This window comes from Dryobates pubescens, chromosome 23, assembly GCF_014839835.1.
Source record: "Dryobates pubescens isolate bDryPub1 chromosome 23, bDryPub1.pri, whole genome shotgun sequence".
NCBI classification, from domain to species: domain Eukaryota; kingdom Metazoa; phylum Chordata; class Aves; order Piciformes; family Picidae; genus Dryobates; species Dryobates pubescens.
This window is the reverse complement of record NC_071634.1, coordinates 15,999,887-16,025,885: the sequence shown is the minus strand read 5'-3', so window position 1 is coordinate 16,025,885 and position 25,999 is coordinate 15,999,887. Positions and strand designations below refer to the sequence as shown.

Genomic DNA, 25,999 nt, shown 5'->3' with positions numbered 1-25,999 from the left:
CTGTAAACAATTAAAAAGCAGCTACTGCTCGCGTGCCTTGGTCCCTGTGCTGTCTTGCATACATACAGGTAAGGTCGTCCCAGTCAGTGGGAACTGTGTGTCACCTGTGGTAGGGTTTTGACTTGCAACAGCTGACAAGAAGCTGCGCTGTTAAGAGGTGGAGGCTGTCATTTATTCCAGTGAAGTCACTTACCACATGCATCCTAAAGAGGGGCACCTGTGTTGGAAGCACCAAAGAGTGTAAAATAGCGTGGCAACCAGACGCAGGCTGGGTAGAGATGGGGGTCTGTGCTGCCATGTCACACGTAGGGAGGAATGCAGAACAGGCTGGAGACCCATTCCTCCACCGAATTGGGCCTGAAGGCTCATTCTTCCACTGATCACCTGCAAAATGGCTCAAATGCTGGTGCAGCTGATAAAAGAACAATGGCTTGACCACAGTCCCACCCCCTGCACTTTGCACAACAGTAGATACCAGGTATAAATATTACCCTGAGTTGGTATCCACAGCAGGGATGAGACTTCCACACCAAAGAGCAGGGAGAGATCCAGGGGCTTGTGTCCTCCTCGCCCACAGCAGAAGGGACATCTCTTGGTAAGATTTGCGGCTTCGGCTACACTGAGTGTTCCCCTGGGAGCCCAAGCTTGGCAGTGCAAGCATGTTGGAGAGCCAGAGAGCTGCTCTGCTCTCTGTAGTGCATTTGTCACCAGCAGCCTTAGAGAATCTCTGTGTGTTGCATGTAAATAAATCACACTACCTGGGCACCAGCTGCCTGTGGTGAGTGCAGCCAGACCTACAGCAGCCTGGCTGCGTGGGGTCTGCAGTCGTGGCAATAGTTGGCAGAGCTATTAAGAGATAAGTTCACCCTCCCCTACCTTGTCTAATCTCTGAGGACTGGCTGCAGAGCAAGGGCATTCATCTCTTACCAAACTTATCCTTCACTCAAAGCAACACAGCTGAAGGCTCCAGAAAGCAGAGGCCGTTTGCCTGGTGTGTGGCACAGAGATGTCTCCTAATTGCAAGATCTCACAACTATGCAGCAAAACTAGTTTGCCTCATGCAGTAAGAAAATTACCGTGGTGCTCACTGTGGAGAGGGCTGTCCTTGCACCTGGCTTGACTTCAGGTCCTTTACTGATTAATCTGGCAGGAATAGAACCGAATTGAATTCACTTGAAAGAGTCCTACAGCAAGCACCCAGTCCAACTGCCTGAACAAATCTGGGCTGACGAAGCTAAGCATGTTATTAAGAGCATTGTCCAGGTGCTTCTTAACTGGGAGGTCTTTTCCAGTGTTTGGCCACTCTCCGGAAGAAAACGCTTCCTAAAGCCCAGTCTGAACGTCCCCCGGTACAGCTTTGTCCTGTAGCTGCATGTCAGTGAGACGAGCTCAGCACCTCCCTCCCCACTTCCCCCGGGAAGCTGTTAGAGAGCAATGAAGTCGCCCCTCAGCCTGCTTTTCTCCAGACTAGAAAAACCCTGAGTCCTCAGTCACTCCTCACAGGACATTCCTTCCAGCCTTTTCACCTCCTCTGGACATGTTCAAGGACGTTCATAATAGATGATAATCGCAGGTCATGAGCTATCCGTTGAGGAGAGTTGCTGTATTTGAGATCTATCAAATGCCAGATGATTTAATTTTGCTGCTCTACTTTAGCAATCTTTACAGAGTTGCACAGAAAGTTCAAAGAAAAGAGTTGCTTTGGTTTGGGGTTTTGTTCTTTTTTTCCCTCCCCTTATGGCAGCAGCTCACCTTCAGGACACTCGCCTAGAGTTGTCCAAAAGCTGCTTCAGGGATGAAGGCTCCAAAAGGAGCTACTGCCAAGACTTTGTCGACAGAAGCAGCAGTGTCACTGATGAAACAATTTGTATTCTTTTAATCTAGAGTTTGATGTGTTTGATGCTTAATCTGTAACGTCCAGTTCCACACAGGATTAGTGCATACACTGTCCCTGAAAGAGTAGCATGTTTGTGTGGGACGATTTATTTTGCCAACCCCCCCACCCCACCCCATTTTAAGTCACTCTCACATGTCTCTTAGGCAGAAGTCATTTGGCTGGAGGACAAACCAGCGTGGCTGCTGTACCTGAGCTCCTCTGCAGGCAGCATATGAAGGCCAGCAGGCTGGAGGAGGCTGCTGCAGAAGTGGACAGGTTGGCAATGTGAGATGAGTCTTCTCCTCAGCACACTGCAGCTCAGCTGGCTGTGGGTAATTGTATTTGCTCATCCTGCTACCAGCAACACCACGTCCGGTGTCAGCCAAGGGTTAACAAACTGTGTAGGAAGAAAACAATGAATTGCTTTAAAACAAACCCTTTGAGCTGTCTGTGAATAACAAAGGAGTCAACAACGGCTACTTTGAGATCTGTAAATTAAGGTTTACATAAGAGTGTAAATATTATTATTTATTTAAGAGCTCTCATGTTTCCCTTCACTTCTCCTCTTCCCCATGACTTGTTTGTTGGGAAGATGCTATTTGCATTCATGAATATGTGTCCAAAGTGGGAGGCAACCGTAGGATGTGGAATATAGATTGGTGGAGAGGGTGCACAGGAACAAGGAGAAGGGAGTGTGTGGGGTGGGGGCAAGGTAAGGGGAGAGACTATAAAAAGAGTGAGGAAAGGTTAGCAAGAGGGGAATAAGATTAGATTTCTTTTGTGATTTAACATTTCTTGCCCTAAAGCCTCAGCAGATCTTTGGGCTGGGGTTGGGGCTTTTTTTAACGGACTTTTCTTAAACCTTTTGGTTAAACATTCAGCACAGACAATAAAAGCTTTGAGCACCTGCGATAAGAAAAGTTTTAAGAATCTATCTGGGCTTCAGTTGCCAAAAGCATGTGATAGAATTTGTATTTTTAGCATTCTGGCTGAAATCGAATTCAAGCTACTGCTGGTGCTGTCTTTTTACCGTGTAACATGTTTTAGTCCCTGCCTTTTAGCCCATCATTGTGTATGTGTGTGTGTCCAGCCCTAGGAGTGGGTAGGAAGCACTTGTCGCCTCTCTGCAGGGCTGGGCAGAGCTCCCATTCACCCCACTCCCCCTGTGCCTGTCCTGCAGGCTCTGGGTGAGAAGCCCCTTGTGATCTGGTAAATGTTGAGAAGGGTCTGGTAAGTGTTGAGGAAAAGATTGAGAATGGTGTGTTTGGGTAGTGAAATAATGTGTGACTTCAATGGAAAACGGCAGTAAGGAGGCTGGGAACAAAATAACCTCACTAGCTGGTATGCCAGGGGTGCATTTGTACTGGCACAAACGTTTGAGGCACAGTTGTAATGAGAAGCTGCTGCTTTTGTAGTGAAGGGGCTGCTCAGTTCTTGTCAGACCAGAACCAAGTGTTTGCTTTCAGGCACATCTATGTGTCTAAAATCGTTGGCAGATGATTCTGACATAAAACTGCCTTTCCTGTAGTGCAGTAATTCCTTTGCCCTTTTATGTCTGAAAACTTTTCCTGTGGCTTTTCTTTTTGTGACTCCTCCACTTCACATTTTATTTCGCCCTCCCTCCCATTCCTGGAATGCACTCTGTTGGATGCTGCCTCTTTATGACTTTCTTTGTTACTCAGCTCTGGAACTATGTTAATTATTGTAACTCCATTAATCTATTTTTCGCGCGTGTGTGTGTGTGCATCATTTCTGTGAGATGAAATGCACAATAGTGTAATACCGAACCTTGTGAAAGGCTCCAGGTTGTTCATACATTCAGTTAGGTGTTTTCTTGTTGCTGTTAAAGTAGCTTTAGGAGCTCTTCTTCCAACGAGAGCAGAAGTAGGTAGTTCTAGGGATGCATTGCAGCCATACCCACTGAAAGCAGGAGAGCACAGGGTAGCTAGAAGTAGACAATTGAAGCTTCAAAGAAAAAGTTACACTTCCTAATGGAAAAGAAATTAATTAAGCAGCAGGGAAATTGTAGCATGTACATTCTGCTGCAAAATCGGAGCATCCTGTATAATGCCGGGGTCAGACTCTGCTGCAAATATTGATCCCCACTGAATACCCAGGCATTTAATATTTACTAAACATATCTGAGTGGGCAGTTCCATGAAAAATCTTCTTTGCTAAAATGTTGACCTGCAGAATACTTTTCAAAGAATTCAGAAAGCCAGGGCTTAAGTCCTTCCAGGTAACTGTACAAAGAAGGAAGCTATTCTTCAGCTAAGGAGGGTTAGGTCCTTAACCAAGTAACTGTTCTGGCTGTAATTCATATTGAAATCAGCACTAACCTCCCTGTAATGATCAGGGCTTTGTGTTTTACATAGCCGGGAGGGAAGGCTAATTTACACTAACTCAGTTCCCAGCGCAGATAACAAGGTTCCCTAAAGGTTTCTGAACAAGTTTAAATCGAAAATGCTGCTTCCAAACGAGGGGGGCAACAGCAATTGTCTTCAGTAGAGAGCCATGGAGCTCTTTGCTAGAGTCTGAACACAGAGAAAGCTTCTAGCTGTGCATTCTTTAGCTTTATGCAGCACTGAAAACCACAGAATCCTGTTGTTGAACTGAACTAAAAGACAGTTTCTGTCTCGGTGCTAGCCGAGAGGCTTGCTCGCTCAGGCTGCCTTTTGAAGCTGTCTACTAAAAGAGCAAATTTCATCATATGAATATTAGTGAATATATATTAGTGCCAGTGTCCCCTCTGGGGGGGCAGACCTGTAAGGGAGCTGCTAGCACAGGTCTCTGTTCTTCAGACATGACTCTTGCCTCTGTTATGACTTCTTGCAACACATGACTGACTGGACAGAGTTAATCTCTCACAGAATTTGCACATGCTGGGAATTTTTTTTCTCATTCTCTGTTTGAGACATTTTTTGTGCCTGCACTTCCTGCTAAACGTTTGACTGTCACAGGTACTGTTTCAAGTAGCGGCGGGGTAGTCCAGCACCCTTGTGACAGGAAATCAGAACCCTTGACATCTGCTTGCCTGCTTTATTTGATTAACTATTCCTTCCCCAAGAATATTTTTTTGCAGTTAGGTCGATTGCTTCCCCCCACACACCCTGCAGGGGGAAGAAAGAGCATTGGATTACACTTCTTAGCAGCAGCATCCTTTGAATCTGTGCCAGATGCATGACAAGCACTCTGGACTATTGCTCTGACTGTGCTGGTATCCTGTGAAGAATTTCAGCTGATTCTTCTCCTATCCTGAATGAGGGAAAGGTTTCTGGCACAAATGACTCCCACCTTCATCCCTTGTGGCAAACTCCTTATGGAGACTCTTCCAGGCTGACTTTGCAAAAAGTCCACCCTGAACTTCCAAAGAGAAATGGCACATCACCTGCCTGTGTGACAACTAGGTTTCCATTTTCTGAAGGGTTTTCAAGGAATACAACAAGGCTGATGTAGGAATGCTGCCTTCCTGAAGCATTGCTAAGCACCATCAGTGCACAGGCTTGTGCTTAGCAAATGGAATGGGCAGCACTGGCATAAAAGTGCTGTGGAAGACGTCACCGTGTGCTGGCTGAGCCCTAACTGGTACCTGGAACGTGCCCTTCTTGTACCTTGCCTCTGTCAGAGCTGGATTTCACAAAGAATGAATCAGAAGAGAAGAAGCCACAGCTCAGAGAAACACAAAGATTCCAAGTTAAAAACTTAATCAGATTTTCTACATCAGTGAAAACCAACTATTGTTAGGTGCAATGCTAAAGCCACTCCTCTGTTAGGAAAACAGAGCCTGTGAACCACCAGCGTGGACCTTGGATTTATTTTCCATCACTTCTTTCCACTTTAGACTGTTCTCCACCCAGAAGAAAAATCAGTTTCTTTCCCATAGCCATCTTTGTGCAAACTGCAGCTGGGAAGGGAGAGACATGGTTGATACTTTCATCCTTGGGCTCCAGCATCAGCCATGCCCAGGGCAATGGTGGGGGGCAATGGTGGGGTGCAGAGCTGCTGCAGCCAGAGAAGGTGCTTGGTAGTTCACTGCCACGTTGTGATGCTACCTACAGGGCTGTGGAAGCTCCTACCATCACCTCTTATTAAAGGCTTCTGTTGCCAGTGCAGGTGAAGAGTAAGTTCTGAGTCACAGCTCCAAAGGCTGGGTGTCTGTGCAGGGCACAAAGGTGCAAAAAGCAAGAGTTTTATTTTTGTGAGTTACTAAGTCACTAAGCTGCTGGGAGATATGACCATGTACATGCAGACAAAGCAGATCTGCTGATCAGGCTGCTGCTTTACAGCTTATTTTCTCAGTAGAAGCTGCCTGTTGAAACAGGAAAGAAATAATAATCAAAGATAATAAAATCTACAGAGCCTAATGCGGTGCCCAGCTCCCCATCAGGCTCAGCACCAGAGCAAACAGCAGTGCCCAGCTCCCCATCAGGCTCAGCACCAGAACAAACAGCAGTGCCCAGCACCCCATCAGGCTCAGCACCAGAACAAACAGCAGTGCCCAGCACCCCATCAGGCTCAGCACCAGAACAAACAGCAGTGCTGGTGACTGCTCCTTCTCACCTGCAATAGCCTCCCGGACCTAGTGAATAACCTATCTAGTTATCGTATACTCTTCCTCACTAGCGTGCTGAATGCCATTATCAAAGGTGTCCTTACATCTTTAAATCTCATTTAGAAGGAGAGCCACAGCCAAAATGCTAATGAGCTCGCCTTAACTGTAAACATTGGGCACTGATAAGAATGAAACTCCATCCTCTGTTCTCAAAGAAGTTCTTACGTGGTGGTTCCTACTTACGCCGCTTTTTATCTGATTCTCCTTCACTTCTGCTCCTAGGCAGGTTAATAGGCACCTGAACAGGCAAATAACAGTACTACATCTTCCTCACACCCTTTTGGCAGATCCTTTGAGATTGCAAAATATTTGGGGGAAAAATTATTATTGGGGGGGTGGGGGGGGGTGAGGAGTGGAACCAACAACAAGACCAAACCCCAGCTTACTGAGCGATCAGGTGGAGGGCAGCTTTTTCAGGCTGGAACAAACTGCTCCCCAGCACTCCCATGAAGCCATCAGCAGCTGGTACTTAAATGCTGATGGGACATTTTTTAGCATGTGATAAGTGTGAGCTAGCCCATGGTTTTATCAGTGGTGGTTGCTGCCCACTGCTGCTAAAAAAAGGTTGATTGTGATCATTAAGCTGCAGGTAGGCAGTGCCTCTGGACTGTAAAATAGGAATGTTAGTGCGTGGTGATGAAAGCAAACTTTGCTCAACACCTGTCTATATATATTGCAGGTTTCAGTGGCTGCCCAGTTGATCCACTCACTCTGTTGTCTGGGAATAAAGAAGTGGTAAGTAAGAACAACTGAGACCAAGTTTTCTCTTCTTTTCTTTTCTTCTTTTCTTACTTTTTTATTTTTTCTTCCCAATTGTTTAGCCTCCAAACCCAAAGCTCTGCTTCTGCAGCCCAAGGAATGGCAGCAGAGAGCTAACAAAGGGGAACTGGAGTGGCACACGAAGTGTCATCCACTTGTTAGCATTTTCACCTCTCAAGTTCTTTCAGCTGCATTTTTACTTCAAGGAAGTGATTTTTAAAACATAATACTAAATCATAGCTCTAAAGCCAAAGTGTTCTGCTTTTTGCCTGCAGATAACCTGGTTAACTTTTATGGGGTATGATTGAGAAGCAGGGCAAAAAATAATCAGCAGCTGTCAAAAACTGCCCCAGCCCTGCCTATAGCATAAGAGAGCGTGGGGTTTCACTGCTATTTGGCTTGAAAAGAAGTGAGATTTCACCTCACAGCCATCAGTGGTATTGGATACTGGAAAATGTCTAGGATATGATTAATGAAACATTGGAAGGAAACACTGTCAGTCGGTGTGTTAGCATAGATAGTGTGTGAGGTCTGGCTGCTGCTCCATGGCTGTGGCAGGGTACTCTTGATGGAAACATTTCCCTATGCTAATCCAGCTTGACACACGGAAGTAAAAGGAATACATTAGCCTAATGCAGTTAGCTCAACTAATGTGGCAGTAGGCAGAAATCAGCTGGTTTCTCAGTAACTTTTATTAGCAGCTCTTCCATTTGATCAGTAAGTTGTTTTTAATGCCATTAACTTCTGTTTTCCTCTCTCGGTTCTTCACTGCGTGGTTGTGTGTTCAGGCTGGGGTAGATGTGCTGGGTTTCATGGTTGGTGGTGGGATTATTTCATTGCTGTCTTCTAAGAAAACAAAGAAGGTAATTGTTTTATTGAAATACCTGGTAGGCATTTCAGGTAGCTCAGTGATGTTTCCTGGCTCTGCCTCCTCGGTGGCAGCGTTTGGTGCTTTGCTTGGCTGTGAATGAAAAGAAACCAAACCCTAGTGTTTGGGGTTCATTCTCCTCCTGCACTTGCTTAGAAATTAGTGTTCTTCGCTAGTTTGGTTTGGTTGGTTTTGGTTTAGGTTGGCTCTGTGTGAGATTGAAGCTTGTGGGTACTGAGTCTCAGGGATCCAGAGGAATGAATAGTGAGCACAAAGATCATTGGTCTTTAGCTTTCAGGTGTGACTTTTTTCCCTTCTGCTGCTACGTTAGCTGAAAGTTTACATCCTGGCCAAGCCTGCTAGCTTCTTCAGAGAAAAAGCCCCAAGGAAGCAGCTGGTGTCAGAGCAAAGACAAGACTTGCTCCTAGCAAGGCTGAATCATTGCTGGGGTTTCTTTAAGTTGTTGCCTGTTGCACCTGAGGCTTTGTGGCTGCCATGGAACAGGTTCTGGGGCAAAATTAGCAGCTGATGTAAAGCTACTGAATGAATTCCTGCTGGCTGAGGATCTTCCCTTTCCTGTCTCTACATAATGTGCTTCTTTGTTGGAAACTGTGTTTGGTGGGGGGGGAGGAGAAGACAGTATTTCTTTGAACTGTGTATAAGCAGGATTGCTACGTAGCTTACTCCTGTGAAGTGTGTGGTGAAGATTCATATTTACTAAGTCATATGGTCAGATAGGAGGCTATTGATAAATTCCCCTTTAACATAAAAGCCATAGCACAGTGGTGAATGGCAAGAAAGCGATGCATTGGTGTGGAAAATCCGAGAGTGAAGGAGAGAGGCTGAGAGAGAGGCAAAGCCTGGCTGGATCCACAACTTGATTTAGAGCTGCTTTAGGCAAGCTGTAGGCACAGGTATGGTCGTGTCAGTGGTTGTTGCAGTTATCCCCAGCTGGTTTTGAAAATGCTGCTGCCTCACCTTGGTTTGGTTGGGTCTGTTCCCCTGGAGGTAAGATTTCTTTAAGCCTTACTGCCTCATAGTTTTTCTTTGAGGCACAAGGTGGCCTTTCAGTGAGCTGTCACGGGTGGAGAGCTACAAACAATACTGTCCACGTGGTGGGTCGTATTCTGTATGTTATGTCCAGCAAAAATAAATACATTTACAACTCTGATTTAAAACTGAGGAGCAGTGAGAGGCTAGGCTTGCAGCAGAGGCTCTGCTGTTACAGACCAATGAGTCACTGAGGAATGCATGCAGGGCAACTGCACGACACCTAGAGCAGCTCAGATAGTTCCTCTGGGACTTTTAACTCTTTGAAATGTTGCAGTGAGAGAGTCACATAGATGGTAAACCAACTCTGGCTTTGACTTCCTCACATTTTAATTCAGAGTTTGACTGCCACTGGTTCCCACCTCTCTTCCCTTTAGGAGCAAGAGGATTCAGTTTCTTTTGGAGCTAGTGGGGATGTCACACGCAGTTAGCATTTTCCGAAGGCGAGGAAAGTCTATCCTCACGACAAAAGGAGCACACTCCGTGGTGTGAGAGGATTTGCTGTGAGGCTCACTGAAACGGGCTGGGTTACAGCTTCTGCAGGCATTGGTTTTCAGACCTTTGCAATATGCATAGCATATTCTGACCTGCCACTTTCAGCAGGAAATTAGCTCCCGTTTCAGTGCAGCTCGGAACAGGGAGATACCCAAAGCAGCAGTGCTTATCCAGACATGGGAGTACACCCTGGGTGAGAGCAGCCCGGCCAGTGTCCTGCCAGCTAAGGCAGGAAATGGCCCTGCAACGCTGAGGTAACTAGGCTGGCACAGGGATGGGCAGAGCTCATCACTCTGGGCACCTCATCCAGCAATTGTGGCTATGTTGCTTTGGACCTGGACCGGTGCATCCAGCTGAACGTAGCTCCTTGTTGCAGAGCACGTCATCACCAGCCCATCCTCTCTCCATTCTCTAACCTGTCCCTTTGCAGCATAGTGAAGTCTCCAGTGTCCAAAAGTAACCCTCTGTTCGAGTTTTCAGTGTCAGTTCTCTTAGGCTTTTACTCTACTCCTGATGTCATCCTTTCCAAAGGCTTATGTGGGCTGCCAAGGAGGAATGCAGTTTGTTCTGCTGCTGCACTGCTCTGCTCCTCCACAGCACCCAGTTTGGTTTTCTTCTGAGTATTTTCTCAGGATGTTAATTTGGATATCTTTGTGCCAAGGAGGAATTCTTTGAAGGGAAAACTGTAGAATGTAGATTATCCTTGTAGCACAGTGATTAATTAACAGTAAGTAGCTGTGGCCAGGACTCCACCAAATAGAGGATCAGGTGGCTGTAAACTATCTTCTCGGCTGTTCCTCTTAACAAGAGTTGGGATCTGGAGAAAGCTGACAGCTTTGGTAGAGCTTCAAGGATCTGGAGGGTTCTGCTTTCATCAGTCCTTGATATTTATCTCACAGAATGGGCTGTTCCAGTAACAGCTCTGCAAACCCAAATGCACAAGGCAAATGCTGTAAAGACCTCCAGTATTCAAGTTTGAAGCTGACCAGGGCTCATGGATAATTTTATATGCATACCTGTAAGAATAACTTCCTGCACAGAAGTGCTCACCTCTCATTCTATGGCATTTAATCACATAAGGCAAACCCAGCAATAACACAGGACATACCTGTGGGATCCTGAACACCTCAGGAACATGAGAGATGGTTATTATGAAAAACTGCCCTGCTGAATTCTTGGCTGAGGACAGTTTATTGAGGAGACACAGAGACTGTTTGCCTGCTGAAGTTTTCAAGCTCCAGTTTCTCCAGTGAATACATCAGCTCAGTTTCCATACAGTAATGGTGCAGTCTGAATCCTTCATTTCCATACTGAGCGTAACAGAAGAGCTGCAGAAGTGCTGATGGCATCTCTGGGGCTGCTGGTGCCCAGCATATTCTGTATCTCTCCATGGGGGGAATATGTTGTCAGTGTAGCTTCACAGCTGAGTTTCCAATGCATTTTCATGATTGTATTTCACTGAAGAAGTGCCAAGCAGGTTTGGGGTTTTTTTAGAGCTCTTTAACTGCTGAACATGTCTAAATGAAACTCGTTTGACAAGACGGAGGTGTTCTGGCGTGGGTGGGGCTTGGATGTTGTTCTGGCATGGGTGAAAATACTGGAATTTGCTCCAAGCAAATGGAAACCCTTGTTGAAACAAGGAAGACCAATTTTTCTTCCAGCTGTTCTGAGATGTTTCTTTTTGTGTCTTGAGAGCTGCTCTTGATCTCATGCCACAGACGTCTAAAGCAATAGTTTTTGTTTATGGGATTGTAGGATAGTTTTTGCTGATAATGTGGAAGGGGAGGTAGTCTTTTCTTTGTGGAGTGCCAAAGGACAATACCCTCCTCTGTTACACTAAGACATGATTTTGTCTGTGACATTTCCTTCCCGGCTAAGGAGGAGGATGTGGGGCTTATTGATGTGGGCCGGGAGAAGACATTTTCACTACCAGCTACACAAAAGATTATGACTAAATGAATGACTAATTATACTCCCTTAGAGTGCCTGCTAAATGTAGGTGAACCTTGTTTACAGGAGCAAGAGGGCAGCTCTGGCACTGCCTTTTGGAGAGTGGGCACAGGTGCCCTGCTCAAGAGGAGCACTGCAGGCAAATCTGCCAGCTGCACCAATGTCAGATTGGTGGCCATGGGGCAGCTTTGCCCATAGCACTGACAAAGTGCTGATGTAGCAGAGAGGGTAGAAGAGATGGTTCTGTAATTGAGGCTATTCTAAGTAGGGTTCGCTTCTCCTATCCTTTCCACTGAGTTTTTGGACTTGCTGACTGAGCTAACCAACAGCTTTACAAGCCTGGAAAGGTAGAGGTATTATCCTGTATTGCCTTTGCTCCCTATGGTCACCTTCCCTCTTTTTCATGTCCCTCCCTCTATCTTCTGATATTGGTGAAGCAAAGCATGGAATTGTGGAATTGTTTCAGCTGGAAAAGACCTTTAAGATCATTGAGTCCAAGCATCAACCCAACACCACCATGGCCATTAAATCATGTCCCAGTGTGCCATATCTACACATTTTGTAACACCTCCAGGGATGGTGACTCCACCACCTCCCTGGGCAGCCTGTTCCAATGCCTGACCACAAATAGGAAGGACTCTTCCAGATTTTGGTTCAAGGAACACCTGCCTCCTCCTCCCCCTGTGCCCAGGCTAGAGCTGTCATATATGCTTGCAGCTGTGAGGGCAGGATTTGGCCACACAATGTCCTTTTTTTTTTTAAGATGATGATGATGATGATTTGTTAATACTCCAATGCATGTCAGATGTGCTCAGAAGGGGTCAGGAAGGAAGAGGTTCAGAGAGAGCCTACATGAGATGGATGAGTCTGACCTTGCTGCCGCTATCTCAGCTTCACCTGCAGCATTTGCAGCTACAGGCAGAGTTATTGACCTACAAATGGCCACTGCTGTCTAATATGCTCTAGTCCAGTTGTTCATCAAGCACCATCCTGGAGCATGAAACCCTGGGGTCTTCCTCCACCTTATTCAGGTCAGGTTCCCCTCCCTGCTTCCATGGGAATGAACCAATAAAGGCACCAAGTTTAGCACACACTGCCCACACTAGGCAATGTGCTTAGGAAGAACTTTCTTTGCTAAGGTCTGTGCTCTGGATCACCAGGCTGGTGAAGGCAGCCAGCTGAATGCAGAAGGGCTAAGAAAGGAAGAGAGTCCTCTGACATTTTGCAGAAAGGGGATAAAGTGAATCAAAGAAATGCCTAAGGTTTGGAAAGCAGAGGAATCTTCTCCTTCATGACAATTAAAAGTGAAGAAAAACACAGGCATGAGATGGGAATATTTGAAACAAACAATTGATGAATCAGTTTCATAAACAAAAGAACAATTCAGAAAGATTAGCAAAGAGCTGTGCTTGAGGACAAATTGCTTCCATTCCATTGCTCTCTCTTTTAAACTTGATCATATTTCTCCCTGTTGTAAACTGAGCATTTTGCCTGCGTGTGCCTTTTAATTGGTACCACTTTGTTAGTCACAGATCATGGCTCCCTGGCCCGAGGTGGAAAAGCCTGAAACCAATAACTATATTGGGGACTCATCCAAACAAAACCAGAACATGGCTGGGAAAGAAGGAGAAAACCACAAAGGTAATGGCTGCTCACCTGTCACAGAGACACACAACTTTTGGGGCTCCTTGGAGAAGATGGGAAGTAACTAAAGTGGGCTTCAATGTTCTATTTCATCAGGCAATGTGGCTTCACATGGAAATAAAGGGGAGATTCAACCTGCATTTTCCACAATAGCCTTGATAGATGAGCCAAGGCCAGAAGAAGAAGACCCATGGGCCCTGCCAGAACTGCAGGACACTGGGGTCAAGTGGTCAGGTAGCCATTTCTCAGTAATTAACTTACCTGTATTTATTTTTCCATTACTTCTCTTTTTGTCTCTGTTACTTTCCTGATGTGATATGTGCTGCAGAAGTGAATTTTTCAGAGTCCAGGAGTTTTCAGCTGTAAGCTCTGCACTCTGCCTCACCTCCCCCAGCAGCGAGTGAGGATATTCTGTTCAGTCAGCTAAGAATGTGGACATCATGCTGCTTACCCTCCTTGAAACACAGGGAGACATGGAAACCCATCTAAAACTAATATGATTTTATATCTAGGTTCTCACTGCTCTTTCTTTACTCAGTGGGATAGCTCTCTAAGCCCAAGGGTCAGTCTCAGACTATGTAAAGATTTTGTTATACACCAAAAGCTTCTACATGGCAAAAGTCAGGGAATGATCTACCTGCCTCTGCAGTTAACACTGCATCAGGAACAACATCCTCTTGGGTTTAATCACCCTCTGGGGTCACAACACTGTCTTGGGCTCTATGATCTCTGCTTGTTCACTAGGCTGTTCCAGACAGAACACCAGATGACATCAAGCAAACCTCTGATGCCCAATGCCTTTGTTTTGCAGAACTGGACAGAAAAGGAAAGATCATTCGTGTGCTCTACGGGATAGGGAAGTTCATCATGCTGCTTGGATTGCTCTACATGTTTGTGTGCTCTCTGGATGTGCTGAGCTCTGCTTTTCAGCTGGTGGGAGGTATGAAAATGTCTGAAATATCAAGAAGGGGCTATGAATGAGGCAGTAAATTTCATCAGAGTGAGTAAAGTGCAAGTATTGCTCTTCAAGATTTCTCTCCACAGGTTTGTGTGTTGAGATGCTGATTCAGAAGGAAGCAGCTCTGCTGAAGACTGATCTTCATTTGTTGGAGGCAGTCTCTGTTTCTCAGGTTCCAAGGAGTTGTTGATGTAGGGATTATTGCCCTGAATTTTTTAGGTTCCTGTTACTTCAGTGACAGTTCACACAAATGCATAATCTGTACCCAGATCTGTGCCCTGTGAAAGACATTTCAACAAGTTGAAATACAAAAATAAAGGGCTTTTGATCAAAGCCTCCAGCAATGAAATGTCCTCCAAACCCTTCAAAGGAGAAAACTACTGGAAAATATTTTTCACTTTAACCTATTCCCAAGGGCTGAATTCTGCTGATGGATTCAGAGGTGGTTAACAGTGAAACACCTGAGCTTCTGGGTATCTTTTTTCTGTCAACTCAGAAAGCTACAGAAGCAGAATTATTAGGGATTATTAAAATGGTTTTTTCTTCATGCAGCAACCCAAAATGTCAAGGCAGTAATACCAATTCAGTCTATGCATGTGTGGGGTTCTGTCCTACAGTCTTTCCTCTGCTGGCTGTGGGTTTAGGTGGTTCCCTGCAAAGTTCAGTAGAGCTTGTTCAGACATTGCAATGGGAGAATGCAAAGTATTCTCTGATAACTGAGAAGCTGAAAGTTCAGGAACTGAATCTGGATCCTTGAGTTACATCATCCTGGACATTTTTGTATACAAGTATTGATTAAACCGCTGAGTGATCTTTAATTAAACACTGATAACTCCAAAGGACTTTACCTTGCACCTCCCTCACTCTGAGAATATCTTCTCTTTTTTTTTGTAGGTAAAGCAGCAGGGGACATTTTTAAAGATGATTCAGTGCTGTCTAACCCTGTTGCAGGCCTGGTGATTGGAGTCCTGGTGACCGTTATGGTCCAGAGCTCCAGCACTTCCTCATCCATTATAGTCAGCATGGTGTCCTCCACATGTAAGTCTGCATGCAGTATGCTCCTAGAGATCACCATAAAGCTTGGTCTGGGCTGCAAACATTTCCCTCCTGCCCTTCAAGCTTTAGAAGCTTTGGCTGTGAGAGTAGAGACTGCAGGAAAAGGTTTTCACAGCTGTTGTGCTGATGTAAAATGAAGTTTTAAACAATAACAATACAACTACTAGCTGTAAATCCACAACTGCAATGAAAATCATGGGAATGCATGGCACTGAATGCATTCCTTATGGAAGTGTCTACATGCTTTTCTCCTGCTAGCCAGATGCTGAATTGCATTTGTTCCTGTGGCATCGCTCCAAATTCTGCAGGAGGTAGGAAAAGGCCTGGGAAAGAAGAGACTTTAATTCACTCTGGTGGAAGCAAGAACCATGGGATGCAGTTTCAGTGGGAATCATGGGACTATGGGAACACCACAGTCCCAGGGGGCTTGATTCAAGCAAACGTATCTGGATTGGAGCATCTAGTCCCAGGGACATCAAGAGAAGTCAGGATTCCTGATCTAGTTGGGGATGTCCCTGCTGACTGCGGGCAGGTTGGACTAGATGACCTTTGGGGGTCCCTTCCAGCCTGGACCATTCTATGATTCCATGATTCCAAGTGACATTAATAGATGTTAATTTTCCTTGGAGCAAAGAGCTTGCTGATGATCTGATTTTTTTTCTGTTCCATGTTTCCTTTTCTCTGCTTTCCAGTGCTGACCGTGAAAGCAGCCATCCCTATCATAATGGGGGCAAACATTGGCACCTCAGTTACAAACACTATCGTGGCACTCATGCAAGCTGGGGACAGAAATGAATTTAGAAGGTATTGTACTTAAATACTAGATCTGAAAAGCTGCTCTTCTTCCTTCTTTGTAGGTTTTCTTCCTGTATTCACTATCACTACTACAGCCATTCAAATTATCCATGGCCCAAAACCTGAATGTCTGGCTAGGAAAGTCACAGGTCTGGCCATGGACAAAGTATAATGCAGTCTAGATGTGTGTGTGTGTGTGTGTGTGTACAGCTAAAGAAAAGCACTTTGGGAGCCTTTGAAAGTTTTGTGGGTTTGCAGGAATCCACCCTTTTAAACTCTTATCTTGTACAAGGATAAATTTTCAACTGCTCCTCCTGTACCACCCACCTTTGATTACAAGAAGGCAACATTACAGTATTTTGGTCTAAACACCTCCCAAGATTTCAGTCTTTCAGGTTTTTTAAGTCTACACTAAGCAAGTGTAACTGTAGAGAAGGGTTGTGAGTGTCAGGTGTATAGAGTGACTGTCAGATATATACAGTGACAACCTTTGGACTGCCACTTGACATTATCACTGAGAGAGGTCATGGCTAACTGGAGATGGGCAGTAAACTTGGAAGGGATATGAGATGTTGGCACCTTGTCATTTATGGCATGCCAGACATATGAAATACACATAGCCAAAGCCTCTGGAAAGATCTGTGGCTTCTCAGGCTATAGAGAAGAAGCTGGAAGGGAGCTGTACACCAGCAGTTTGCAAGAACATGTGAGAAGCCTTCCAAGAGCCTCCCCTGAGTCAGGGCGAGAAGGTCCCAGAGCAACACATGGCTGAGGATTAAAGATGTACCAAAAATGGATGAGAGGCAAACAAAGCTATGCTGTACAGCCACCTCTTTCTTCAGACAAGTGCTCTTGGCAGCCTCATGTTAAGCATCACTTTGGCCTTTTCTAGTTTGTCCTACTCTCCTGGCTGGCTCCTTCACTCATTTGATGGTGTACAGAACAACTTTCCACTCTGCAGCAAAGTAGCTGCCTCCTGTGACCCTAGAGATAAAATTACTCCCACCTTGAAATGGACTTCATCCTCACTTCTATGATTCCATAGCTAACTGATGTTGTGCACATGTTGTTTAATTAAAAGCAGCTCTGTTTCTCAATCTCTCCTGCAGGGCCTTTGCTGGTGCAACAATCCATGATTTCTTTAACTGGCTGGCAGTGTTTGCACTGCTGCCCGTTGAGGTTATCACTGGCTACCTCTACCATCTCACCAATGCTATCGTTGAGTCCTTTCATCTTGAAAGTGGTGATGATGCCCCTGAGCTACTAAAAGTCATCACTGATCCCTTTACAAAGCTCATCATTGAGGTAAGCTCTTTCCTTCTTCAGGGATGCTGCTTTTTTTGCTTCAGTCACAGATCATCAAAGTGATCTGAATATAGGAGGGGGAGACTCCCACTCACTTCTCCCACTCACTTCTCCCACTCACTTCTCCCACTCACTTCTCCCACTCACTTCTCCCACTCACTTCTCCCACTCACTTCTCCCACTCACTTCTCCCACTCACTTCTCCCACTCACTTCTCCCACTCACTTCTCCCACTCACTTCTCCCACTCACTTCTCCCACTCACTTCTCCCACTCACTTCTCCCACTCACTTCTCCCACTCACTTCTCCCACTCACTTCTCCCACTCACTTCTCCCACTCACTTCTCCCACTCACTTCTCCCACTCACTTCTCCACCCCTTAGCAGATGGATTCTTCTTTTAATACACATTTCCTAAAGCCCCAGGTCTATGTTTCCTGGGTTATTTCCCCCCTCACATTTCACCTTGATGATGATAGCTCTAGCTAGGAGTGGGCAGGCAGGTGAAGACAAGCACAGGCACATGGGATGGATGGGAGGCCAGCTTGTTGCCTAGACATTGTCAGATATGACCAGCTGGCATAACCTGGCACATCCAGAAGATCTGGATGGGACCTGAAGAGATGACACTGAAATGATGTGAAACTTACATCTAGAAGGATGGCTGGAGGCCATGCAGAGAGATGCTGAAAGCAGAAGCAAAGGATTTAGGCAGTCATCTCAGTGCAGTTCAAACAGAAAGGGTGAGATGAGGTGGTGGAGGATTTGGGGGGAAGGAGACACAGTGCTTGTGCACATAGGCTTGTACCTTTTTTGGTGAGTCAACCTCCTGCTACCTGCCAAGCAGTAACTCTAGCATTAGAGGTGGTCATGCAGGCTCAACATGGCTGAGCTTCCACAGAGGGTTATTTGAGCAGAGCTGATGCAAGCTGGACTAACACTTTTCTTCTTCTTTTCAAAGCTTGATAAATCAGTAATAAATGCAATTGCTACTAACGATGAATCAGCGAAAAACAAAAGCCTGGTAAAGATCTGGTGTGAAACAAACACTTCTGTGGTGAGTATCCTGCCAAACTCATTGCCAAGCTCCTCAGCAAAGTGTATTGCTGATCTGTAGCTGACATGTCTTATCAGAGGATTGTGAAATCAGATCCTGAAATTAGTGTGGTATTTTTTTTTTCAAGCAGGAAAAAAATGAAAACAATTTAGTTTGCTTTCTGCCTCACTTAAATGAAGGTTGAGATACTGCTGGTGAGCTTGACCTGGCTGCTCTCAGTACCACGCAGGCCCTTGCTTATCAGAACTGGTGGTTTGGAGCCAAGTCTTTGACCCCTTTCACATCCAAATGCCTTTAAACTCTGATACTCCCTGGAAGGAGAAAAAAATCTGCAACGTAGGCCAAAGAAAATATCTTTTTCCCCACCATTTATCTATTGATCTAACCAGCTTTAGTCTGACATGTGTTAGGGTGACCTGGTAGCAGCTGGTTATTTGCAGCTCTCTTGGAAAACTGCCCTTGGAGAAAGCCTCTGTAGGTCTTGTCCCATTGTTCTCCACCCTGGCAGCTCTGCAGCTTGAAGGAATCTGTTGGCCAGATTTGTCACCAATGAGTATTTTGGTACACTGTGGAGCTGAGTGTTTGGTTTGTGTTGTTCAGCTAACTTACAATTACAGCATTAAATATCCCTTGGATCTCTAATTAAACTATTCTACCTGCAAGTATGTAGAGAAAAGTAATTCCTTAAGTCCTGAAGCAGAAGATACCTTAAGGACATGCAGCAAAGGTTAAAATTAAGTGCTTGAGTTTTAAGAGGAGCCCAGCTCCTGTTGAGGGATGGTCTGGGTGGCCTGGGAGATGCTGTCTAGGGAGACAGAAGCAGGGCTGTGCTCATGTTGAACTGCTCAGGTTACACTGCTGAGGAGCTGGGTGTTTCATCTCCAGGAAGTATGACATGTGGGCAGCCCACACCTGGCCACCCCTTTGCCCCTCTGCTCAGGCAGGCACAGCCTAACTCTTCACAGAACCAGAGAATGTTAGGGCTGGAAGGGACCTCAAAAGCTCATCCAGTCCAAGCCCCTGCCAGAGCAGGATCACCTAGAGCAGATCACACAGGAATGCATACAGGCAGGTCTTGAATGCCTTCAGCGAGGGAGATTCAAACTCTTAGTGAGGTCTGAGCCCCCAAGTCCTGCAGCTCCCTCACTCTTAGAAGACAAGTCACTGCATGGAAAGTGTAGGCTGAGAGTTACAGTTCCTTAGATAGCATTTTTTCTCTTTGGCTGTGTGACTCCTGCCCAAGCATATAATCATGCTTACCAACCACATTGCTTGACTTGAGCCTGGAGGTGGGGGAGAATTATAGAATCATTAAGGCTGGAAGAGACCTCTAAGATTATCAAGTCTAAGAAGATAATATAAATGATTTATATTCCTAGTGGGTTAAACTCATTTCTGGCAAAAAATGCTTAACCAGACCTATTGCAGAGATAACTACCTGAGGATCCTGTATGTTTAAAGCAAAGCAGAAGGAAAAGCATTTTGATCTAATGCAGCTGCTGTAAAACTCCAATGTCTGGCACAAAAAATCAGGAAGGCAAGGAATAGCCTAGTGTTGTGTTTGGGAAAGCTGATGAGCTGGGGAGACTAGAGACAAGGCACTCCCTGGAAATGTGGGGGCACTGGATCCACCCCCAGTTTTGCCCATCTGCACTAGCTGGAGGGGAAGGAACGTGAATGCAGGTGCCTGCAGGCAGTGCCCAGCAAGTAAATTGGATCCTTTTTTCCCTGTTTCTGGGGGGGAAAAAAATCACTCACACACATCTTAGAGACCCCTCCTGCTCAGCACTGTGGTTCAGAGTCCATTTGGCTGTCAGCTGCTTTTATGGGAAAGTACAGTTCAGTCAGCAAACTCCTAATCTGTGCAAGGACTTATGGACCTGGTGCCAGAATGCGCACAGCTGGGCTAGGAGCTCTGCTGAGGAAGGTTTTATTGCAGCATAAATAGAAATACAGGTTCAGGTCAGTAATACCAAAGCTGCCTAAGCACTGGAATGAGCTCTTTGGTGGCAGCTGAGCTTCAAAGTAGAAGCAGCACTTCTGTTTCTACAAAGAGGGAAACTGAGGCACAGAAAGACAGCGTGAGAAGCTTGTGCTCATCCAGCTGCATATTGTAGTGTCCTGGAGCACAGCCCTGTGCAGTGCTCACCAGACCATTAACTGCAGTTAAAGTGATGGCAAAGAGGTGTTTCTTCAGCCCAAGGAAGTTGTGACACTGGCTGGTAAAGGAATGCCGCTGTCCTCCTGCTGCAGCCAGGCGTGGACCTCACTCCATGAACTGCATCAGCAGTTAAGGTTCTTGGCTATGAGGGACTTGACACTGTGGGTATTACAAAGTGGAAGGTTTGAGGGATGTTAAATGTTGTGCTGATTGACTTGGCTAAGAGCACAAGCAGTTATTTAGAGCATGCAAAACATTTTGCCTTGTCATTAATGTGGTACCTGCTTACAGCCCAGCCTGCAAATCTGCCTCTTGTTGATGAATTCTTGGTTGTACTAAAATCCTAGAACTTTGCATGAGCTCTTCACGAAGGGTTGCAGGTGTAGAACTAATCTGCTTTGTCTGGCAATCTTTAGACACTGCAGAATGTCACAATTCCACCCTCAGAAAACTGCACATCTTCTGACCTTTGCTGGACTGAAGGAAACCTGACATGGACCATGAAGAATGAAACCGAAATAATCCTTATCACTAAATGTAAGCAGCAGAACTATTTCTCCTTTGGTAATATCTTTACAAATGCTTGGAGCTTTCTAATGGTGCCAACAGACCACTTCAGAGGTGTGTCACGAGGCCCTTGCCTGGACATGGGCACAAGCTGCTGCTGCGGGGGCAGCTGGAGCGGCCCCTGCTCTGTTACGGCTCCGCAGCTGGAGTTACCGGCACCAGCCTGGTATCTGGCTGCAGGTGGATCTCTTTCCATGCTCCCTGATATCAGCAGTTGAGGTCTCCAGTATCATGTCACCCTCACTGTTCAGGTATCTTGGAGCTACAGTTACTTTGTTGTAAGGGACGCTTGGATGTCTCCATCCCTATGCACCCCCTTCAGGACTTTCAACAACCCTTCTCAGACACGCAGCCACCTCTGGGGAGAGCTGACTCCCACCCAGCTCAGAGCACACCAAAACATGTTGTATTTCTAGCCTTTGCATACAGTCACCCAGGTCCTGCCTGCCCCACTCTGTGTTTTATAAGCATGTCCATAGAAGAGCACCTCTCAGACACAGCTTTTGTGGAGCATTTTCACTCTGTGCCTCACCCCCTTAAGCTCTGTGTCCTTTGGTTCCATTTTCCTAGGGGTATGTATGAAAACCAGAGGTGGGCTTGAGATCAGAAGGGAAAATGGGGCTAGGCCAATTAATTTGCCTTTTCTTTTCCAGGCAAGCATCTCTTTGTAGACGCAGACCTGCCTGATCTTGCCATCGGTCTCATCCTTCTTGCTTTGTCACTGCTTGTTCTCTGCTCCTGTTTGGTGATGATCGTTAAGCTGTTAAACTCTGTGCTTAAAGGACAAGTGGCAAGCATTATCAAGAAGACAATCAACACTGGTAATTATCTGGGTTTTCCTGAAGATTGTTTTCAGGAAGGACAGAGACAACTGAGTGCTGCCAGGAGATACATGATAGAATAGTTTAAAGCACAATGTTAAAGCAAAATCAGACACACACACACCCCACACACCACTTTTTTGCCTCCCAAGCTTGTTATTTTCTTTCTTTTGAAAATCTATTAGTGAACAGCTTGTTTGAGAACTGCAGCAGATTAACAGCAACAGGGACCAAAGTCCAGGCTCTGTTTCGTGATGTATAATCATTAGCTGTTAGAAATGTAATGTTCCCATCCTGCAAAGATAGCACTGGAGTGCTGAGATGGTGATGGCCTGCTCTGGCACACAGTCTGCATGTTTCTACTGGTGTGAGCTGGGGAAATAAAAGGTTTCTAGTGATTAATGATCTAATTCCCCGTGCTTGCCCTGTTCCACCCTAGCCCTCTCTTCAGCAGGACGAGGCAGTGGTACTTTTTGCATTCTGTGTTCTCCAGGTGCTTTTTCAGCCTGGATCCTCTGAGTCCAAACCTGGGGATTTTTTTTTTCCACTTTACTGCTTTTTCTTAGTCCTCCTTTGATTCTTTACCTGTAGTAAAGAAAAGCAACCCTGGCATGGCTCTGGTTGTGGTTGAAGAGAGGGTTCACAGAAACAGGGAAGACAACAAAGTGGCTTCCATCTGTCTTCTCCTGGGCAGAGAACACAGCTCAAATCAAAAACAAGGAGTAGAAAGTAATTAGCTGCCAGTCAGTGTTAGTTTGTGACCTACTCCATGTTCCTCTGTGTCTGAGTACGCTCCTGGCTTCCTGGCTCACTCATCAATCTGCAGCTGACAGGGGACCATTGTGCCTAGTTTCTCTGCTCAGTGTGATGACCTTTTCTTTGCAAGGCTTAACCAGTGAATTTTTAGGAGGTGATCTGCTTGAAACTAGTTAGAGCAAATTGCCTGATTTTCTCAGGATGACCTTCAGAGCTTTCTGCAGGCCTGATCTATGCAGCAGGTGCCTGGTGGCTGAAACCAGGAACCAGGCTGAAAGTCAAGACACCTAGAAGGCTTTCTGTTGACCTCTGGTACCTAGCTGTATTACAACATAAATGCTACCCTGGGCCAGGACAAATGTTTGCCCAGTCTATTACCCATCTCAAAATGTAGCCATTGGTGGAAGGCTGGAGGGGGAATACAGCTAACAGGGTAAATTAGAGTGGTAGAACTGATTCTGACCCAAAACTGTCATTTAAGAGATGATATGGAAACAACACTTCTACATTTCAAATGGTTAACAGGGTTTTCATTGCTGTGGTACTGTCACATAGAGCATTCTGCTGTGCTAAAGACAACCTCCTCTCTCTGCTCTTTCAGACTTCCCATTTCCCTTTACCTGGCTAGCTGGATACCTGGCTATGCTTGCAGGGGCCGGTATGACCTTCGTTGTCCAAAGCAGTTCTGTTTTCACATCTGCTATTACTCCCCTTGTTGGTAAGTTGTCAATACTGTGTTATTTAGCCTCATGTTTTATCTTCTCCACTGTTTTGCAACCACTCAGTCCTGCTCCTTTTCTCCTAGGCATTGGCGTTATAAGCATTGAGCGCTCTTACCCCCTCACCTTAGGAGCCAACATTGGCACAACCACAACAGCTATACTTGCAGCTTTAGCAAGTCCAGGGAGCACATTAAAATACTCATTACAGGTCAGTATAAACCAGTGGTTCCTTCACTTCTTTTAGAAGCTGCAACTTCTCTGAATAAAAGCCTGCTAAACTTGGCTCTGGTGCTACGCCGTGGATGGTTGTGCCTGATTCTGTGTGTGCTGTTAACGGCAGCTCAGTCACCGCAAGAGCTGGAGCAAAATGCTTCTATTGACAATCCCAGGATGCCAATAGATAGTAAAACCTTGCCTTGGTAAGTTGTGCTTGATCTGACTGAATTGATACAGAACTGAGAGGGGGTGGACCCCTTGACCTCTGACTGTGGGCTCAAGTTTGTAAATCAGTGTCCACACCTCTGACAGCCCCCAGCCCTGTGAGGTTACTAATATCTGTAGTTCCTTTCTCAGGACCCTAATTCTGTTCATGCAGCATACAGGGACTCTTGTAACCTAAGTGCAGGTTGTCCAACCCTCAGGGTGGCAGGATGTCAACCTACCTGTGGTTCCAGCCCGCATAATGGCATCTGCTTTCCAATTGTGCATCTAATCTAAGTGGGTTTTATTGAATTCCTTGTTACCTCAAACTGACTGCCAAGTAGGCAAGCCAGGCTTTGGCCTCCCATGTAATACCCAGTAAAGAACATTCCAGGCAGCAGATAACATTTGAATGAACCCTCTACATCAAAGAGTGAAAAGATAATGAAGTTTCCTTTGTGAGTACGATGAATGTTTCTTTACTAGCCACAATAAATCAAGAAAATTACAGAAGTCATTTTATTGTCCTCAGGCCTGATAGAACAGATGTAATCATGAGAAGATACTATCTGGATCAAGCTCAGATTTCATGATAACCTGCTGTTTTTATAATGGGCTGTAAAAATAAACCCCTGTACTTTCATATTTGCTTTAATCTCATAAGAGTTATGGAATGAAAATAGGATAAGCTGAGCAGGGACAGTACTGTTTTGCTCAGTGTTCTATGCCTAGTCTGTCTGAGCAGCACAAGCAGGTGTCTCTTCATGCCTATTTCAGGAAAAAAAGCTAATGCTGAAGTATGTGACCCAACAGATTCTACAAGACCCAGGCAAAGTCAGGCTCCAGGAGTCTCCTCGCTGCCTTCTAACCTTTCAGCTATTTTCTTGTTTAAATCTGGGTCTGTACCTGGATTTCTCAGCAGCAACATCTGACTGACACTCCCCATTTCTCACTGAAAATCTGAGGATGCAGAACTCAACAACGAGCAGTACTCAGGTGGTTCTCATGCCTCGCTAACAACAGGACTGCGTCCTGAGAGCTGCTGGGTTTGACAGCTTTATTTCTGATGGGCTCCCATTTCTCACGGTTGAAAGCTGTCTTTTAAGACTTCTCCACCTGTGTGAGATATGCCACCCCCTCTAGGCTTGTCTTGTACCCAGATGCTGCCCCTTGTCTGCAGGCAGTGATCTTTTACAACATGTGAGTCTTTGCTTTGTGCTAGGAAAGATCCTGCAGAGCAACAGCACAAAAGGCAAGGAAAACCCGTAGGGAGCAAGCGAAGGGAAACTCCCTTTAGTGCCGTTGGAAGTTGTGTATCATGCATGGAGGAGCATTTAAAGGCATTTTAGCTAATGAACTCATCCACTGTTTTTGCTTTCAGATTGCCTTGTGCCACTTCTTCTTCAACATCTCTGGGATTATTCTGTTTTACCCCATCCCTATTACCCGGCTGCCAATCCGCATGAGCAAGACCTTGGGAAACACAACAGCCCAGTACAGATGGTTTGCTATATTTTATCTCCTGGTCTGCTTCTTCCTTTTGCCTTTGTTTGTATTTGGTCTGTCCCTGGCAGGCTGGCCAGTTCTTCTGGGTGTTTGCCTCCCCATCTTTGCTCTTTTTATGGCTATGGTGGTAATTAATATTCTGCAGAAAAGGCGGCCGGATTCTCTGCCCGAGAAGCTGCAGAACTGGGATTTCCTCCCCATCTGGTTGCACTCCCTAGAGCCCTGGGACAATATACTCATGGCTTCCCTCGCCTTCTGTGGGAAACACTGCTGCGGCTTCTGCAAGTGCTGCAAGGTCAATGCAGAACAGGAGGGTGCCAAAGACAAGCAGCTAAAGACTATGGAGGTTTATGAAAACACCATGGCGATGGGGGATGAAGAAAGAGGCGGAAGGAGGCCGCCAGCTGGAGCCGGTGTTGAGAAAGCAGGCACAAACAACACGGCCTTATAGTAGTGGATCCACCCACGGGAGCAGCGACCCAGCACAGGACAGTCAGGCTCTTGAAAACCACCTTGGACAATGCACTGAGGACAGACTGAATATTTTGTTAGGTTCCTGCAGCCGGTGATACATCGCTCGTCAAGGAATGGAGTCAAACAAGCTTGGCAGAGTCCCTGGGGG

The 25,999-nt window shown here is 45.8% G+C and overlaps 1 protein-coding gene across 5 annotated transcripts; it reads left to right on the top strand.

Annotated features, from left to right (window-relative positions):
• Positions 1-519: 519 nt before the first annotated feature.
• SLC34A2 (solute carrier family 34 member 2) lies at positions 520-25,999 on the top strand. Of its 5 annotated transcripts, none has more exons than XM_054172207.1 (14): positions 520-595; positions 7,168-7,223; positions 13,143-13,251; positions 13,351-13,488; positions 14,066-14,194; positions 15,107-15,250; positions 15,961-16,072; positions 17,173-17,368; positions 18,329-18,424; positions 21,002-21,122; positions 21,806-21,973; positions 23,331-23,447; positions 23,535-23,659; positions 25,253-25,999. In XM_054172207.1, the coding sequence occupies exons 3-14, from the start codon at positions 13,146-13,148 to the stop codon at positions 25,826-25,828; spliced, it is 2,028 nt and encodes a 675-aa protein (XP_054028182.1). In that variant the 5' UTR covers positions 520-595; positions 7,168-7,223; positions 13,143-13,145; the 3' UTR covers positions 25,829-25,999. The 5 variants fall into 5 exon arrangements, with proteins under 5 accessions (XP_054028182.1, XP_009903213.2, XP_054028183.1 ...); XM_009904911.2 differs by having other exon boundaries at positions 13,137-13,251; XM_054172208.1 differs by lacking the exon at positions 520-595 and adding an exon at positions 6,981-7,077.

What these genes read in the sequence shown, in the direction of transcription:
- SLC34A2 (XM_054172207.1), top strand. Translation starts at nt 13,146, where the DNA reads ATGGCTCCCTGGCCCGAGGTGGAAAAGCCTGAAACCAATAACTATATT. An exon ending in AGAAGGAGAAAACCACAAAG is followed by an intron (nt 13,252 to 13,350) that starts GTAATGGCTGCT and finishes CTATTTCATCAG; the next exon opens with GCAATGTGGCTTCACATGGA. An exon ending in AATAATCCTTATCACTAAAT is followed by an intron (nt 21,123 to 21,805) that starts GTAAGCAGCAGA and finishes TTTCTTTTCCAG; the next exon opens with GCAAGCATCTCTTTGTAGAC.